Below are 15,946 nucleotides of genomic sequence, written 5' to 3' on the forward strand. Positions count from 1 at the left end.
AAACTATAGTAGTGAGAGACGATGGAGAACTTGAGATTGTTCTGATTGGACTGAAGACAGTTAAAGGCAATTTAATAAAGACCCTCAAAATCATCAAGAATCATTGACCTTTCAACCAACGGGAAAAGATCCATTTTATGCCGCTCATAACTTTATACATCTCAATCATTTAGTCTCCTCTGCTCTAAGGAAAACAACCCTACTCTATCTAATCTCTCTTCTTAACTGAAATTCTCCAGCCCAATCAACATGCTGGTAAATCTCTGCTGTGCAATGATCTAGATTTCAGAATTGCACAAATATTCCAGTTATGGCCTAACCAATGTTTTATGCAGTTTGAGCATAACCTCCCTGCTCTTAAACTCTATGTCTCCACTGTATACCAGATGCCTCCTTAAGCACTTTATTCACCTGTCCTGATACCTTAAGGAGCCAGTGGCTGATCTGATCATCCTGCCTTTTCCATTTTTTAAGTATTATTTTCATATGAGCATGGATAGAAGATTGGTTAACTAATAAAAGACATATTGTGGCAAAAAGGCTATTTTAGGGATGACCGGAGATCAGTACTAGGGCCACTATTATTTATAAAAATATCAATTACTTAGTTGATAAAAGTGAATATATAATAACCAAACTCGCAGGTGGAGAAGAGGACACAGACTCTGCATAGGAATATATAGACAGGTTAAGTGAATGGACAAAGAACTTGGCGGATAGGACATAAAACAGGAAAATGTGAGGTTATGCACTTTGGTGGGAAGAATACAGGAGCAAAGTATTATTTAATTGCAGAAAGGCTGAAAGCTGTAGCACAGAGAGATTTTGGGGTCCTTGTGCGTGATTCACAAAAACCTGGCAAACAATTTCAGAAAGTCATAGGGAAAGCAAATGCAATGTTAGCCTTTATATCAAAGGGAATTGAGTTTAAAAATAGGAAACTCTTGTCAAAAGTATACAAGGCACTAGTCCATATCTAGAATATGTGAACAGTTATGGCCCACATATCTAAAGAAAGATATGCTGGCATTGAAGGCAGCCAAGAGAAGGTTCACCATGCTGAAGCCAGGTGTGCCCAGAATTACTTATGAAGAGAGGTTGAGTAGATCAGGCCTGTATGCATTGGAATTTAGACAAATGGGAGACGACCAACTTGAAACATTCAAGGTTTTTAGGACTCACAGCACAACAGTGGGAGAAGTGTTCCATAATCAGGTGATAGGTGTAACTTTAACATCAGTATATTTTCAATAATTACACAGACCTTGCATATTCTTGCCACTCTATATCATCTGTCTTTGTACAGATGAAAGCAACGTCATGACATCTTCCTCCATTTATAGCACATTTTATAGATGCACCAAAAATCTCATGCGCTATTTTTTCATCAACAGCCCTAGAAATCACTGACACAATCCAGTCAGATGAACAGTTACTCAGATTCTGCAAAACACACAAGAATGGATGAAAGAAGAACAAATGTCAAAATCAATAGTGTCAACATCTATAGTCAAAGGTTAAAAAATATATAAAATCATCAAAGTGCTGTAGACAATCCTGCAGTCTCTTTATAACCATGCACAGTAACTGTCTCGGTATCATCGTGTACAATAACGCAGGATAGAATCTTTCACTTTCATCAAGTGTCTCCCTCAATTTCTGTAAAGCGAGTGAGGCACCAACTCTCTAATTCTCAGAGGAAGGCCAAGAGTATCATCTTCTAATTGGGTCATTAGAAAGGCAGTACTGGGCTTTCCTCTGTTATCAAGCTCTGGAGCAGAAGTCCTACTACGTGAAGCCGGAAAACCAGAGGCGTACATCTCTTTACTCAGCAGTGCTGTGGAGAAGTCCAGGTCTGATGATGCCAGAAGGAAAAAGCAAGGTTGCAAGGACTAAGCTGTTGAGAAAATGCTTTGTGGAGGATCAGGTTTGTTTGTGGGTTGGTGGTGGGGGGAGGGGGACGGCAATGTTAAGATACAGAGAGGTCAGAATCAATGGAACAGCTTTTAATGATAATGGGAACTGCAGATGCTGGAGAATACCAGGTAACAAAGTGTGGAGCTGGATGAACACAGCAGGCCAAGCAGCATCTCAGGAGCACAAAAGCTGACGTTTCGGGCCTAGACCCTTCATCTGATGAAGGGTCTAGGCCCGAAACGTCAGCTTTTGTGCTCCTGAGATGCTGCTTGGCCTGCTGTGTTCATCCAGCTCTACACTTTGTTATCTTGGAACAGCTTTTAATGTCCACTTTATGCCAACCAATAGGCCTCTCACACTGATTCATCAGTCAGATGGGCAGCCTTATTTTTGTCTGTACCTGGAGCTGCCAGGAATTTAGCCTAGGCATGACTAGGGTCTTAGGCCATCCTTAACCAGTTATTAATTGACAGTTTAGGGGGTGGTCTTCCTGACCAGAACCAAAATCAGGTGGAGGCAGGAAGGTGACAAGGGTCTTGGGTGCTACTGCCTCAAATAATCCAGTTCACCTCGTGGCTTGAGGCCCAGTGGAAGATTCTGCCCATATCAGGATGAAAAGACATACTCTAATGGTATTAAACAATGTAGAGTAACAGTATCATTGTCAATTGTCATGTACGGTTGAGGTTAATGCCCTCACCGCTGGGAGGGGCTGGAGATGGGTCGAGTGGAATGGTGGTCACCTTCCTATCTTCTCTCACCGATCCAAACCCACAGTGGTCAAGAGTCGAAAATGGATACTTGAGGTCCTCATTCTGTCACTATTGAAAGGGTTGCAAGCTGAGGCAACATTATGATGGGAGCCTCTCAAATTTGGCTTCATATGAATAACAACATCTGGTTTCAGAAGCACTGGTGGCAGGATGGTCCCATTTTCTTGGGTCTCTCACACCTAATAGAAATTTGCTGGTGAAAACAAGTCCCTCAAGAAACACTTGCTGCAATGTTCCAGTGAAGCCCAGCGCGAGCTGGAGGAACAACACCTCATTTTCCGCTTGGGGACACTACAGCCCTCTGGAGGCAACAGTGAGTTCAATAATTTTGGGACCTAAACTCTCCCATGTCCCAGCCCCCTACCCAATACACCAGACCTTGTTACCACATAGCCTGCCATTACACACCCACTAGTCTGTTAGTCACTAACAGTCCTCATTAACAACTGTTCACCCTCCCAGCCTGATCGTTAGCAACTCCTTTGTCTGTCCAACTGTCTTTCTCTCTCTTTGGGCTCTTTCCTATCGTTTACTCCCTACCCCACCCACCTCCCTATTTTCTGCATGTAAGCTGACATTTTCCCAGCCACCACCAGTTCTGAGGAAAGGTCACCGGACCCAAAATGTTAACTCTGCTTTCTCCTTCACAGATGCTGCCAAACCTGCTGAGCTTTTCCAGCACCTTTGTTTTTGTCCCTCAAGAAACACTATCAGTTTTGGTCTCTGTTCCCCTCCCAGAGGCAGGGATATTAAACTCAATCCTAGAAGACTATTGACAAAGATATAGTTACACTGCATCAGTTCACTCTTATACAATTGGAGTGTGTCTTTTCACCCTGATACAGTATTTATGTCATTACACACAGTCACCTACTGAACTGTGGGCTTTTGCATTTTGTTAAACTGTGTGTAATTTAGTCAGTCATACAGTCAATGATGCTGAGTTCAACATCTGCTGTGTCACCTGATCCTGGAAAGTCAACAAGAACTACTCCATCAGGCAGTATTTGACACTTGGGGATATAAATAGAGACTGATTTCACAAGTGGCCAGTATATTTTGTATTTTTGAAAGGATCTGCTCCGAATATAAGAGTCTAACTTCGTGGATAACTCTTGTGCCTGGTAAAAAACCAAACAAGCAATCACAAAATGAAACAAAAAGGTTTGTGCATTTATTAATTTATTAAACTGCTGAGCATGGAATTGAGGCTGCAGGGCTATGGGTGGGAGTAACGGGCAAATGAAGTGTAGGTGCGACACCACAGGCAGTTTCTCTACTCACAGCGAAGCCTAAAAGGCAGCCTTATTCCAGTCAGGTAGGTGACCTAAAGAAAGCCAGCAAGTCTCAGAGTGTACAGAGTTGAGTTATCACTGGATTGCTGACCCTGAGAACCAGCTAATGCTCAAGGGACAGGAGTTCAAATCTCACCATGGCAGGTGGTGAAATCTGATTTCAGATAATATATCTATAATTAAAAATTAATCTAATGGTGATCATGAAACCAAAATCAACTGTTGTAAATACTCAGAGATAGTAGGAAGTAGGGTCTAGGCCCAAAACGTCAGCTTTCCTGCTCCTCTGATGCTGCTTGGCCTGCTGTGTTCATCCAGCTCTAAACCTTGTTGTCTCTGTTGTAAATACTCACCTGGTTCACTGATGTGCTTGAGAGAAGGAAATCTACCTTCCTCACATTGTCTGGTCTACAATAGTGTGGCTGACTGTTAACTGCTCTCAGAAGAGGCCTAGAGAGCTGACCAGTTCAACTGTAATCATGATAGATAAATTATGCTGGTCTTGCCAGTGAGGTTAATGACCTATGCAAGAATTATGCTGCCTATTCTGATAGCTAAATTAGCACAGTTGAGGAAATACGGCCAGAGTAAACCTGAAACAGTGAACACAGGGAAGGTTTGGAATCTCATTAGAATGTAAACCATCAAGTTAGCTCCATGGAGGGTAGTGAACACCTGCCCCAACCCGCACTTCACTTCCGAAGTGAATAGATTACAGGTTTGTGGTGACAGACAGCTGTTTCACACAAACCCCACCCAATCAAAAGCTGTTTGCAGTTTCAAATTGAATTCCACCCTAACATGTCTTAATTGCAGGAAAATTGTTAATCCCTCCAGCATTGAGCATATGCCAGGTTCCTGATTAACCATTTAGCAAGCTGATATGGACATTACCAGAAAGGACAGCGATAAGGAGGCTCTTGTATTGGTATGAACATATCCTTCAACTTTACAGCAACTAGCCTGTGGTCTGAATATGTTGTGTTATTCTTTAGGCAGTATAGGTTCAAAATGACTTTATCAACAAAGGTAATCAAAAGAAATAGAAAAGGTAGCTCTCAGCATGAAGAGACAGACTCAGGAAGAAGTTCACTGAAATCTAAGGCTGTTAGTTCAGGTTTAAAAATTCCCGGTTCCACCTTCCAGAAGACTGTTAATTATATTTGCGATACTAAGTATTCAACTAATTATCATATTGGGAGACAGCTGATCGCAATCTATGATTGCGGGGGCAAAGTCAATATTTCTAACACCACAAAAACAAACATTTCTAGAAAACTCTTGTATCAGTGATAAAGGGTACTGCAGATGCTGGAGAATCCAAGATAATAAAATGTGAGGCTGGATGAACACAGCAGGCCCAGCAGCATCTCAGGAGCACAAAAGCTGACGTTTCGGGCCTAGACCCTTCATCAGAGAGGGGGATGGGGAGAGGGAACTGGAATAAATAGGGAGAGAGGGGGAGGCGGACCGAAGATGGAGAGAAAACAAGATAGGTAGAGAGGAGAATATAGGTGAGGAGGTGGGTGGGGGGAATAGGTCAGTCCAGGGAAGACGGACAGGTCAAGGAGGTGGGATGAGGTGGTAGGTAGGAAATGGAGGTGCAGTTTGGGGTGGGAGGAAGGGATGAGTGAGGAAGAACAGGTTTGGGAGGCAGAGACAGGTTGGACTGGTTTTGGGATGCAGTGGGTGGAGGGGAAGAGCTGGGCTGGTTGTGTGGTGCAGTGGGGGGAGGGGACGAACTGGGCTGGTTTTGGGATGCGATGGGGGAAGGGGAGATTTTGAAGCTGGTGAAGTCCACATTGATACCATTGGGCTGCAGGGTTCCCAAGCGGAATATGAGTTGCTGTTCCGGCAACCTTCGGGTGGCATCATTGTGGCACTGCAGGAGGCCCATGATGGACATGTCATCTAAAGAATGGGAGGGGGAGTGGAAATGGTTTGCGACTGGGAGGTGCAGTTGTTTGTTGCAAACCGAGCGGAGGTGTTCTGCAAAGCGGTCCCCAAGCCTCCGCTTGGTTTCCCCAATGTAGAGGAAGCCACACCGGGTACAGTGGATGCAGTACACCACATTGGCAGATATGCAGGTGAACCTCTGCTTAATGTGGAAAGTCATCTTGGGGCCTGGGATAGGGGTGAGGGAGGAGGTGTGGGGCAAGTGTAGCATTTCCTGCGGTTGCAGGGGAAGGTGCCATGTGTGGTGGGGTTGGAGGGCAGTGTGGAGCGAGCAAGGGAGTCATGGAGAGAGTGGTCTCTCCGGAAAGCAGACAGGGGTGGGGATGGAAAATGTGGTGGGGTCGGATTGTAGATGGCGGAAGTGTCGGAGGATGATGTGTTGTATCCAGAGGTTGGTGGGGTAGTGTGTGAGAACGAGGGGGATCCTCCTCAACGAATACCAGTCACGATTGGGCATAGAACAGTTTTTCCGCCGCCTTCGCCTCCATGCCTACTTCTTCAACCGGGAACCTAACCCTCCCTCCAATGACCCCTTCACCCACTTCCAACACAAGTCCTCCTCCTGGACACCACCCCCAGGCCTCCTACCTTCCCTCGACCTCTTCATCTCTAACTGCCGTCGAGACATTAACCGCCTCAACCTCTCCACCCCTCTCACCCACTCCAACCTCTCCCCCGCAGAATGGGCAGCCCTCCGCTCCCACTCCAACCTCACCAACAAACCCGCAGACAAGGGTGACGCAGTGGTAGTATGGCGCACTGACCTCTACATCGCCGAGGCCAGACGCCAACTCTCCGACACCACCTCCTACTGCCCCCTCGATTATGACCCCACACCCGAGCACCAAACTATCATCTCCAACACCATTCATGACATCAATACCTCAGGAGACCTCCCACCCACAACCTCCAACCTCATTGTTCCCCAACCCCACACGGCCCGTTTCTATCTCCTTCCCAAAATCCACAAACCTGCCTGCCCTAGTCGACCCATCGTCTCAGCCTGCTCCTGCCCCACCGAACTCATCTCCACCTATCTGGACTCCATTTTCTCCCCTTTGGTCCAGGAACTCCCTACCTACGTCCGTGACACCACCCACGCCCTCCACCTTCTCCAGGACTTCCAATTCCCTGGCCCCCAACACCTCATTTTCACCATGGACATCCAGTCCCTATACACCTGCATCCCGCATGCAGATGGCCTCAAGGCCATCCGCTTCTTCCTGTCCCACAGGCCCGACCAGTCGCCCTCCACCGACATCCTCATCCGCCTAGCCGAACTCGTCCTCACCCTCAACAACTTCTCTTTCGATTCCTCCCACTTCCTACAGACTAAGGGGGTGGCGATGGGCACCCGCATGGGACCCAGCTCTGCCTGCCTCTTTGTAGGTTACGTGGAACAGTCCCTCTTCCGCACCTACACAGGCCCCAAACCCCACCTCTTCCTCCGGTACATTGATGACTGTATCGGCGCCGCCTCTTGCTCCCCAGAGGAGCTCGAACAGTTCATCCACTTCACCAACACCTTCCACCCCAACCTCAAGTTCACCTGGGCCATCTCCAACATATCCCTCACCTTCCTGGATCTCTCAGTCTCCATCTCAGGCAACCAGCTTGTAACTGATGTCCATTTCAAGCCCACCGACTCCCACAGCTACCTAGAATACACCTCCTCCCACCCACCCTCCTGCAAAAATTCCATCCCCTATTCTCAATTCCTCTGCCTCTGCCGCATCTGCTCCGACGATGAGGCATTCCACTCCCGCACATCCCAGATGTCCAAGTCCTTCAAGGACCGCAACTTTCCCTCCACAGTGGTCGAGAACGCCCTTGACCGCGTCTCCCGCATTTCCCGCAACACATCCCTCACACCCCGCCCCCGCCACAACCACTCAAAGAGGATCCTCCTCGTTCTCACACACCACCCCACCAACCTCTGGATACAACGCATCATCCTCCGACACTTCCGCCATCTACAATCCGACCCCACCACCCAAGACATTTTTCCATCCCCATCCCTGTCTGCTTTCCGGAGAGACCACTCTCTCCGTGACTCCCTTGTTCGCTCCACACTGCCCTCCAACCCCACCACACGCGGCAACTTCCCCTGCAACCGCAGGAAATGCTACACTTGCCCCCACACCTCCTCCCTCACCCCTATCCCAGGCCCCAAGATGACTTTCCACATTAAGCAGAGGTTCACCTGCACATCTGCCAATGTGGTGTACTGCATCCACTGTACCCGGTGTGGCTTCCTCTACATTGGGGAAACCAAGCGGAGGTTTGGGGACCGCTTTGCAGAACACCTCCGCTCGGTTTGCAACAAACAACTGCACCTCCCAGTCGCAAACCATTTCCACTCCCCCTCCCATTCTTTAGATGACATGTCCATCATGGGCCTCCTGCAGTGCCACAATGATGCCACCCAAAGGTTGCAGGAACAGCAACTCATATTCCGCTTGGGAACCCTGCAGCCCAATGGTATCAATGTGGACTTCACCAGCTTCAAAATCTCCCCTTCCCCCACCGCATCCCAAAACCAGCCCAGTTCGTCCCCTCCCCCCACTGCACCACACAACCAGCCCAGCTCTTCCCCTCCACCCACTGCATCCCAAAACCAGTCCAACCTGTCTCTGCCTCCCTAACCTGTTCTTCCTCACCCATCCCTTCCTCCCACCCCAAGCCGCACCTCCATCTCCTACCTACTAACCTCATCCCACCTCCTTGACCTGTCCGTCTTCCCTGGACTGACCTATCCCCTCCCTACCTCCTCACCTATACTCTCCTCTCCACCTATCTTCTTTTCTCTCCATCTTCGTTCCGCCTCCCCCTCTCTCCCTATTTATTCCAGAACCCTCACCCCAACCCCCTCTCCGATGAAGGTTCTAGGCCCGAAACGTCAGCTTTTGTGCTCCTGAGATGCTGCTGGGCCTGCTGTGTTCATCCAGCCTCACATTTTATTATCTTATTTCTCAAAAACTCAATAGGTCTGGCAGCATCTGTGGTGAGCTGTTTGTAAGTAGGAAAATCATATAATCCCTACAGTGTGGAAGCAGACCATTCAGCTCGTCAAGTTCACCTGACAGTCTGAACAGCATCCAACCCAGATCACTCCCTCCACCCTATCCCTGTATTTCCCTTGGCTAATCCATGTAGCCTTCGCATCCCTGGACACTATGGACAATTTAGCATGGCCAATCCACCAAACCTGTGCATCTCTGCACTGAGAGGGAAAACTGGAGCACCTAGCAGAAACCTGTGCAGACACAGGGAGAATGTGCAAACTCCTCACAGACAGTCACCCAAAGCGGGATTCGAACCCAAGTTCCTGGTGTTGGGAAGCAGCAGTGCTAACCACTGAGCCATCGTGCCACCCCAAAGGTTGATACAAATGCTCAAGATGGGGTGGAGTGAGGGACAGGAGTAAATGCTAGGCAGAAATGGAGCCCAGACAGAGAGAACAAACGGTTTGGCAGACAAAGAAATGAATAAAAAGGTCAGCTTGGGGAATCAACAGATACTAATGGGGACCATTACTGGCTGACAATGGGTTGTTGTGGTAGCAGCCCATGCGAGGACAAGATCTGTTGTGTGGGGTTTGGGATGAGGACATGGTAGAAGGTGTTCTACCATGGAACATTTATGGAACTCGATATTGAGTCCTGAAGGCTGTAGGTTCCCCAAGCATTTTTTTGGAACATTTCTAAATTTTCTGATGATCCAAGGCAGAAGAAAACTTCAAAGATACTTGAATAGGCTAAGTAAATGGCCAAAAATATGACAGATGGAATTTAATGCAGAAAAAAAATAGAAACACAGAGTAATTCTTAAATGGTGAGAGAGTGGGAATTGTTGGCGTCCAAAGGGATCTGGATGTTCTCATTCATGAATCACTGAAAGCGGATGTAAAGGTGCAGCAAGTAATTTGGAACGCTAGTGGTGTACTGGCCTTCATTCCAAGCAGATCTGAACACAGGAATAAAAAAGTATTTTGCTGCAATTATACAGAATCTTGGTGACGCCACATCTGGGAGCATTGTGACAGTTTTGGTCTCCTTTTCTACAAAGGGACATACTTACCATAGAAGGAGCGCAATGGTTGGTCACCAGAGATTGCTGGAATGGTGGGACATTTGAGTGAGGACAGACAGAGGGAACTGTGTCTGTATTCTCTGGAGTTTTGAACAACAAGAGGTGATCTGATAGAAATGTATGCATTTCTTCAAGGAGACAGAGTAGATGTAAATAGGTGATTCCCTTGGCTGATCAGTCTAATGTCCAGCCCATCATTTTTTCAACATTTCTAAATAGTTGCTCTGAAACCATGCAGCTTGCATTGGATCATATCCCCTAAGGCTTTCAATACAGTGTCACCTTGCTCGGTGGAGAGGCTTGAATATTTCTTTGATCCTGAAACCAAGACTGTCAGAAGTTTGCAACTCCTGGTGGGGTTACCTATGATGGCAAGGTTGGAGGGAAGAAGCTAGGCAAACTACAATCCAAACCAAGTCCTCAATTGTGACCCAAGTGGAAGATACTGTACGTAGCAACAGCTGCATGGCAAGTGAAGGCTACAGCAGTAGGAAGACCTCCAGTTGTCAAGGTTTCCTTACCATCGGGAATAAATCTACCTTCTGTCAAGGACCTTCTGTCTGCTGATGTGCAACTGCAAGGCAAAGAGAACTCAAACAACAAAGGCAAAGTTACAAAGAAGAACTAGGAAAATCATAATGAATGGTGGATTGAGAAAGCTACAGAGCTGTAAGCTTTTGCTGATAAGCACAACACTTGGCATTTTTTTTTCAGTGCCAAAGTAATGTATGGACCTAACATACTTGGCCTTAAACCTGCGTGGAGTAGGGATTTTGAGAAACGGAGAAAACATCAGCCTCTGTTGGAGAGAACACTTCAAAGAACTCCTAAACAGCAGCGCCATCATTGGTGAGGAAGTGTTTGAGGAAATCCCCTTAACTTCCCATAGATGAGCTTGGGCTCCCACCTAGTGTGGCAGAAGTTGAAGCTTCCACTGGACACATGAAGAATGGAAAAATTGCATGAATAGATGGGATTCTAGCAGAGATTTTCAAACTTAGGAGAAGCACAGATTATCCATCATCTCCATCAACTGTTCCTGAAAATCTGGGACATAAAAGAAACCCCTGCCAATCTTACGGATGCTGCCATCATCAACTTCTTCAAGAAAGGAGACAAAGTGGACTGTGGCAACTCTCAAGGAATCTCCAAGACTGGAAAGATCATTGACTAAATCCTCAGTAGCTATTGTCATCCAGTCTCAGAGGAAATCCTTCCTGAAAGCTAGATGAAAGCTAGGGCACGAGAAAGGCTTGGCAGAAGGAATCCGGGAAAACACAAAGGCATTTTACACTTACGTGAGGAATAAGAGAATGGTCAAAGAAAGAGTAGGGCCGATCAGGGATAGCATAGGGAACTTGTGTGTGGAGCCTGAGGAGGTAGGGGAAGCCCTAAATGAGTTTTTTGCTTCTGTCTTTACGAAAGAAACGACCTGTGTAGTGAATGAAACCTTTGAAGAGCAGGTGTGCATGCTGGAATGGATAGAGATAGAGGAAGCTGATGTACTGAAAATTTTGTCAAACATTAAGATTGACAAGTCGCCAGGCCCGGATCAGATTTGTCCTCGGCTGCTTTGGGAAGCGAGAAATGCAATTGCTTCGCCACTTGCGAAGATCTTTGCATCCTCGCTCTCCACTGGAGTCGTACCTGAGGACTGGAGAGAGGCAAATGTAATTCCTCTCTTCAAGAAAGGAAATAGGGAAATCCCCGGCAATTATAGACCGGTAAGTCTCACGTCTGTCGTCTGCAAGGTGTTAGAAAGGATTCTGAGGGATAAGATTTATGACCATCTGGAAGAGCATGGCTTGATCAAATACAGTCAACACGGCTTTGTGAGGGGTAGGTCATGCCTTACAAACCTTATCGAGTTTTTTGAGGATGTGACTAGTAAGGTTGATGAGGGTCAAGCTGTGGATGTGGTGTATATGGACTTCAGTAAGGCATTTGATAAGGTTCCCCATGGAAGGCTCATTCAGAAGGTCAGGAGGAATGGGATACAGGGGAACTTAGCTGCTTGGATACAGAATTGGCTGGCCAACAGAAGACAGCGAGTGGTAGTAGAAGGAAAATATTCTGCCTGGAAGTCAGTGGTGAGTGGGGTTCCACAGGGCTCTGTCCTTGGGCCTCTACTGTTTGTAATTTTTATTAATGACTTGGACGAGGGAATTGAAGGATGGGTCAGCAAGTTTGCAGACGACACAAAGGTCGGAGGTGTCGTTGACAGTGTAGAGGGCTGTTGTAGGCTGCAGCGGGACATTGACAGGATGCAGAGATGGGCTGAGAGGTGGCAGATGGAGTTCAACCTGGATAAATGCGAGGTGATGCATTTTGGAAGGTCGAATTTGAAAGCTGAGTACAGGATTAAGGATAGGATTCTTGGCAGCGTGGAGGAACAGAGGGATCTTGGTGTGCAGATACATAGATCCCTTAAAATGGCCACCCAAGTGGACAGGGTTGTTAAGAAAGCATATGGTGTTTTGGCTTTCATTAACAGGGGGATTGAGTTTAAGAGTCGTGAGATCTTGTTGCAGCTCTATAAAACTTTGGTTAGACCGCACTTGGAATACTGCGTCCAGTTCTGGGCGCCCTATTATAGGAAAGATGTGGATGCTTTGGAGAGGGTTCAGAGGAGGTTTACCAGGATGCTGCCTGGACTGGAGGGCTTATCTTATGAAGAGAGGTTGACTGAGCTCGGTCTCTTTTCATTGGAGAAAAGGAGGAGGAGAGGGGACCTAATTGAGGTATACAAGATAATGAGAGGCATAGATAGAGTTGATAGCCAGAGACTATTTCCCAGGGCAGAAATGGCTAGCACGAGGGGTCATAGTTTTAAGCTGGTTGGTGGAAAGTATAGAGGGGATGTCAGAGGCAGGTTCTTTACGCAGAGAGTTGTGAGAGCATGGAATGCGTTGCCAGCAGCAGTTGTGGAAGCAAGGTCATTGGGGTCATTTAAGAGACTGCTGGACATGCATATGGTCACAGAAATTTGAGGGTGCATCCATGAGGATCAATGGTCGGCACAACATTGTGGGCTGAAGGGCCTGTTCTGTGCTGTACTGTTCTATGTTCTATGTTCTATGTTCTATGTCTCTCAGTCAAATCTTGGAGCTATGGAATGATTTTCATTGCTTGGCAATTCCAAAAGAAATGCTAGGGAAAACACCAGCTACACTTCATGGCTTTCATTCTTTGGTCTAAGGCTTTTGGCTCAGCTAATTGATAAGTGATATGGAAAACCTTGTCAATGGCCACTTGTCCAGGATAATTCATCAACCTTCTCCATGAAAAGATATTGGCACAGGTCCTTGTTGGCCGTAACATAATAGAATCCTTTGGAGGACAAGTTAGAGGTCAATGAGGGATTTGTCACTGCCCCTACCTTAACTCTATCTTCATCTTGTCAAGAACAAACTTCCTCGTGGTAGAACATTTTTCTGTCTATCCCGTAAACACTTTTCAACTTCAGCTGTTTGAAATCCAAGAAGAAGACAACACGACAACTCTCCTTGAATAACAATGTCATCTTTGTTCTCTCAGAAAATCTTTAAGCCTCCATTAATGTCTTTGTGCAAACATACTGAAGATTTGGTCTCAGTTTCAAACTCAAGATGATTCAAATCTTTTAGCAACCTGTCCCAGGTCAAGTTTCAGTCCATCCCTCTGTTAAGATCAATGGAGAAATCCTCCCAAACATGAAACATTGCCCCCCACTTGGCAAACTATCTCTATCTAAGGCTGAATAGATGCAGAGATTCAACATCGCATCCAATTTGTGAACATCAATCTTCAAATGCCTAAGGATGAGAATTTTCGATGACCATGACATCTGTGCTAATACCAAGATCCTAGTGTACAAAGCAACCATCCTTCAGGCTCTTTTATGTAGCTCTCAAATGTAAACTACATATAGATGCCATGTCAAGACTTTTGAGCAATACCATCAATGTTGACTGGCTTGGACTCTCCACATTAGATAGGAGGACAGATGGATAACATCAACGTCCTTAAAGCAGCTGACAGCACCAGAACTGAGGCCATGATCATCTGAAACCAACTCCACTGGGCTAGTGACATGTACGGATATTCTCTGAATGCCAAAGCAAATCTTCCTGGCTGAGCTCAAGAAAGTCACCCAAACAAGAGGTGGGCCAAGGAACTATGCAAAGACTCCTTGAGGCTTACCTCAAGCAATGAAACTCAATGCCTGGGAGACCCTCATTCAGAAGAAGTCATTGTGGAGGAACCTCCTATATGAAGGGGTGAAATTTTTGAGAACACCCACTGGCAAGAGGAAAATGAACCAAGGAAAGGAATGCCAATCATCAAGACCAATAACCAATTCCACCGCCCACAAACACCTGCCAAACATGTGGTCAGAGATGCAGCTCTACGATTGGGCTCATTAACCATGCATGGACCCTCAGAAGCTATGGCCAGTAACAAGGGAATTTCCAAGGTGGATAATCATACCGGTTAGCGAGTGATTGCCGACAACGGTGATCCCCTGCAACGCTGTTCACATCATTTTCAGGTCAATGCTGCACTCACATCCAACAGCTCTATATTCACATTTGTCCACTGAGATCTGAAATGTATATCTATCAGCTGTGAATTACTGACCATCCTTCTGTGAGAAAGAGGAGTAAACAGGATTTCCTTGGGTATAATGAACAAAGTGGGATGGTGATAGCGAGCACGAGGGGGCATAGCTTTAAATTGAGGGGTGAAAGATATAGGACAGATGTCAGAGGTAGTTTCTTTACTCAGAGAGTAGTAAGGGAATGGAACACTTTGCCTGCAATGGTAGTAGATTCGCCAACTGTAGGTACATTTAAGTCGTCATTGGATAAGCATATGGACGTACATGGAATAGTGTAGGTTAGATGGGCTTCAGGTCGGTATGACAGGTCAGCACAACATCGAGGGCCGAAGGGCCTGTACTGTGCTGTAATGTTCCATGTTCTATAATAAGTCCAGGAACGTAAAAATAGAAGTCAGCTGATTTCACAACCAGCCGGCTAAACTCATTAGTATACTTAAATAATTGGAACCAATGCTGTGCTTCTCCTCACCAGGTTATTGAATTCTATCTGGGTAATTCCTAAATTGTATTGAGAGACGTACCTGCATTCCAGGCTAGCAAGGTCTGCATTTTGTCGGCAATCACTTGCTAACCGGTATGATTAACCAACACACAGCTGAGGATTAGAGAATGAGACAGCAAACCCAACTAATAAAAGCTGACACTGTAAAACAACTCTGAATGTGAAGCTGATGACCCATGAAAATAAGGAGTAACAGTGACACTGCAATTCAACATGGAACACAGGCATGAGCGCCGTAGGTAAATCAAAGTTTTAATAATCAGTAATGATGTCAGGCTTTTCTGTTTAATTTCTTCAGTGAGAACTTTGAGCTAAAATGCCATGATACCTTTGATGGGTCTTTTCAGGGGGCTCAATAATTTAATGCGAAAGCCAGGTTTGTATCTCAGATGGCAGACTTGCTTGTGCTGCAGCTAAAATTTGGTGGTTGGCTCTTTCCTGATTTTTCAAATGCCCTCATTTTTATATCTGTAATTACATACTAGTATTTCTTATGTAGGATTGGTTCAATGTTGTCAACACCATCAGTTTTTAAATTCAACTGGCTTTGAATCATTGTACAAAATGCGGAGGAATGGGATTGTGGGAGATATAGCAGTTTGGATCAGAAATTGGCTTGCTGAAAGAAGACAGAGGGTGGTAGTTGATGGGAAATGTTCATCCTGGAGACCAGTTACTAGTGGTGTACCGCAAGGGTCGGTGTTGGGTCCACTGCTGTTTGTCATTTTTACAAATGACCTGGATGAGGGCATAGAAGGATGGGTTAATAAATTTGCAGACGACACTAAGGTTGGTGGAGTTGTGGATA

The 15,946-nt window shown here is 46.1% G+C and overlaps 2 protein-coding genes across 2 annotated transcripts in view; one reads left to right on the forward strand and one right to left on the reverse strand.

The window, feature by feature from the left end:
- LOC125464851 (nuclear GTPase SLIP-GC-like) overlaps window positions 1-15,946 on the reverse strand; it is a 105,497-nt gene that overhangs the window by 40,294 nt on the left and 49,257 nt on the right. The window contains 3 exon segments of the mRNA XM_059654230.1: window positions 1,265-1,435; window positions 3,062-3,084; window positions 3,641-3,811. Of these exon segments, the coding sequence (XP_059510213.1) occupies window positions 1,265-1,435; window positions 3,062-3,084; window positions 3,641-3,811 (365 nt within the window).
- LOC125464850 (uncharacterized) overlaps window positions 3,740-15,946 on the forward strand; it is a 114,021-nt gene continuing 101,814 nt past the window's right edge. The window contains exon 1 of the mRNA XM_059654235.1: window positions 3,740-3,854. The gene's annotated coding sequence lies outside the window, so the exon portion shown is untranslated. The remainder of the gene's footprint in view (window positions 3,855-15,946) is intronic.

The sequence above is a fragment of the Stegostoma tigrinum genome, chromosome 24 (assembly GCF_030684315.1).
Source record: "Stegostoma tigrinum isolate sSteTig4 chromosome 24, sSteTig4.hap1, whole genome shotgun sequence".
In the NCBI taxonomy this organism is placed as follows: Eukaryota; Metazoa; Chordata; class Chondrichthyes; order Orectolobiformes; family Stegostomatidae; genus Stegostoma; species Stegostoma tigrinum.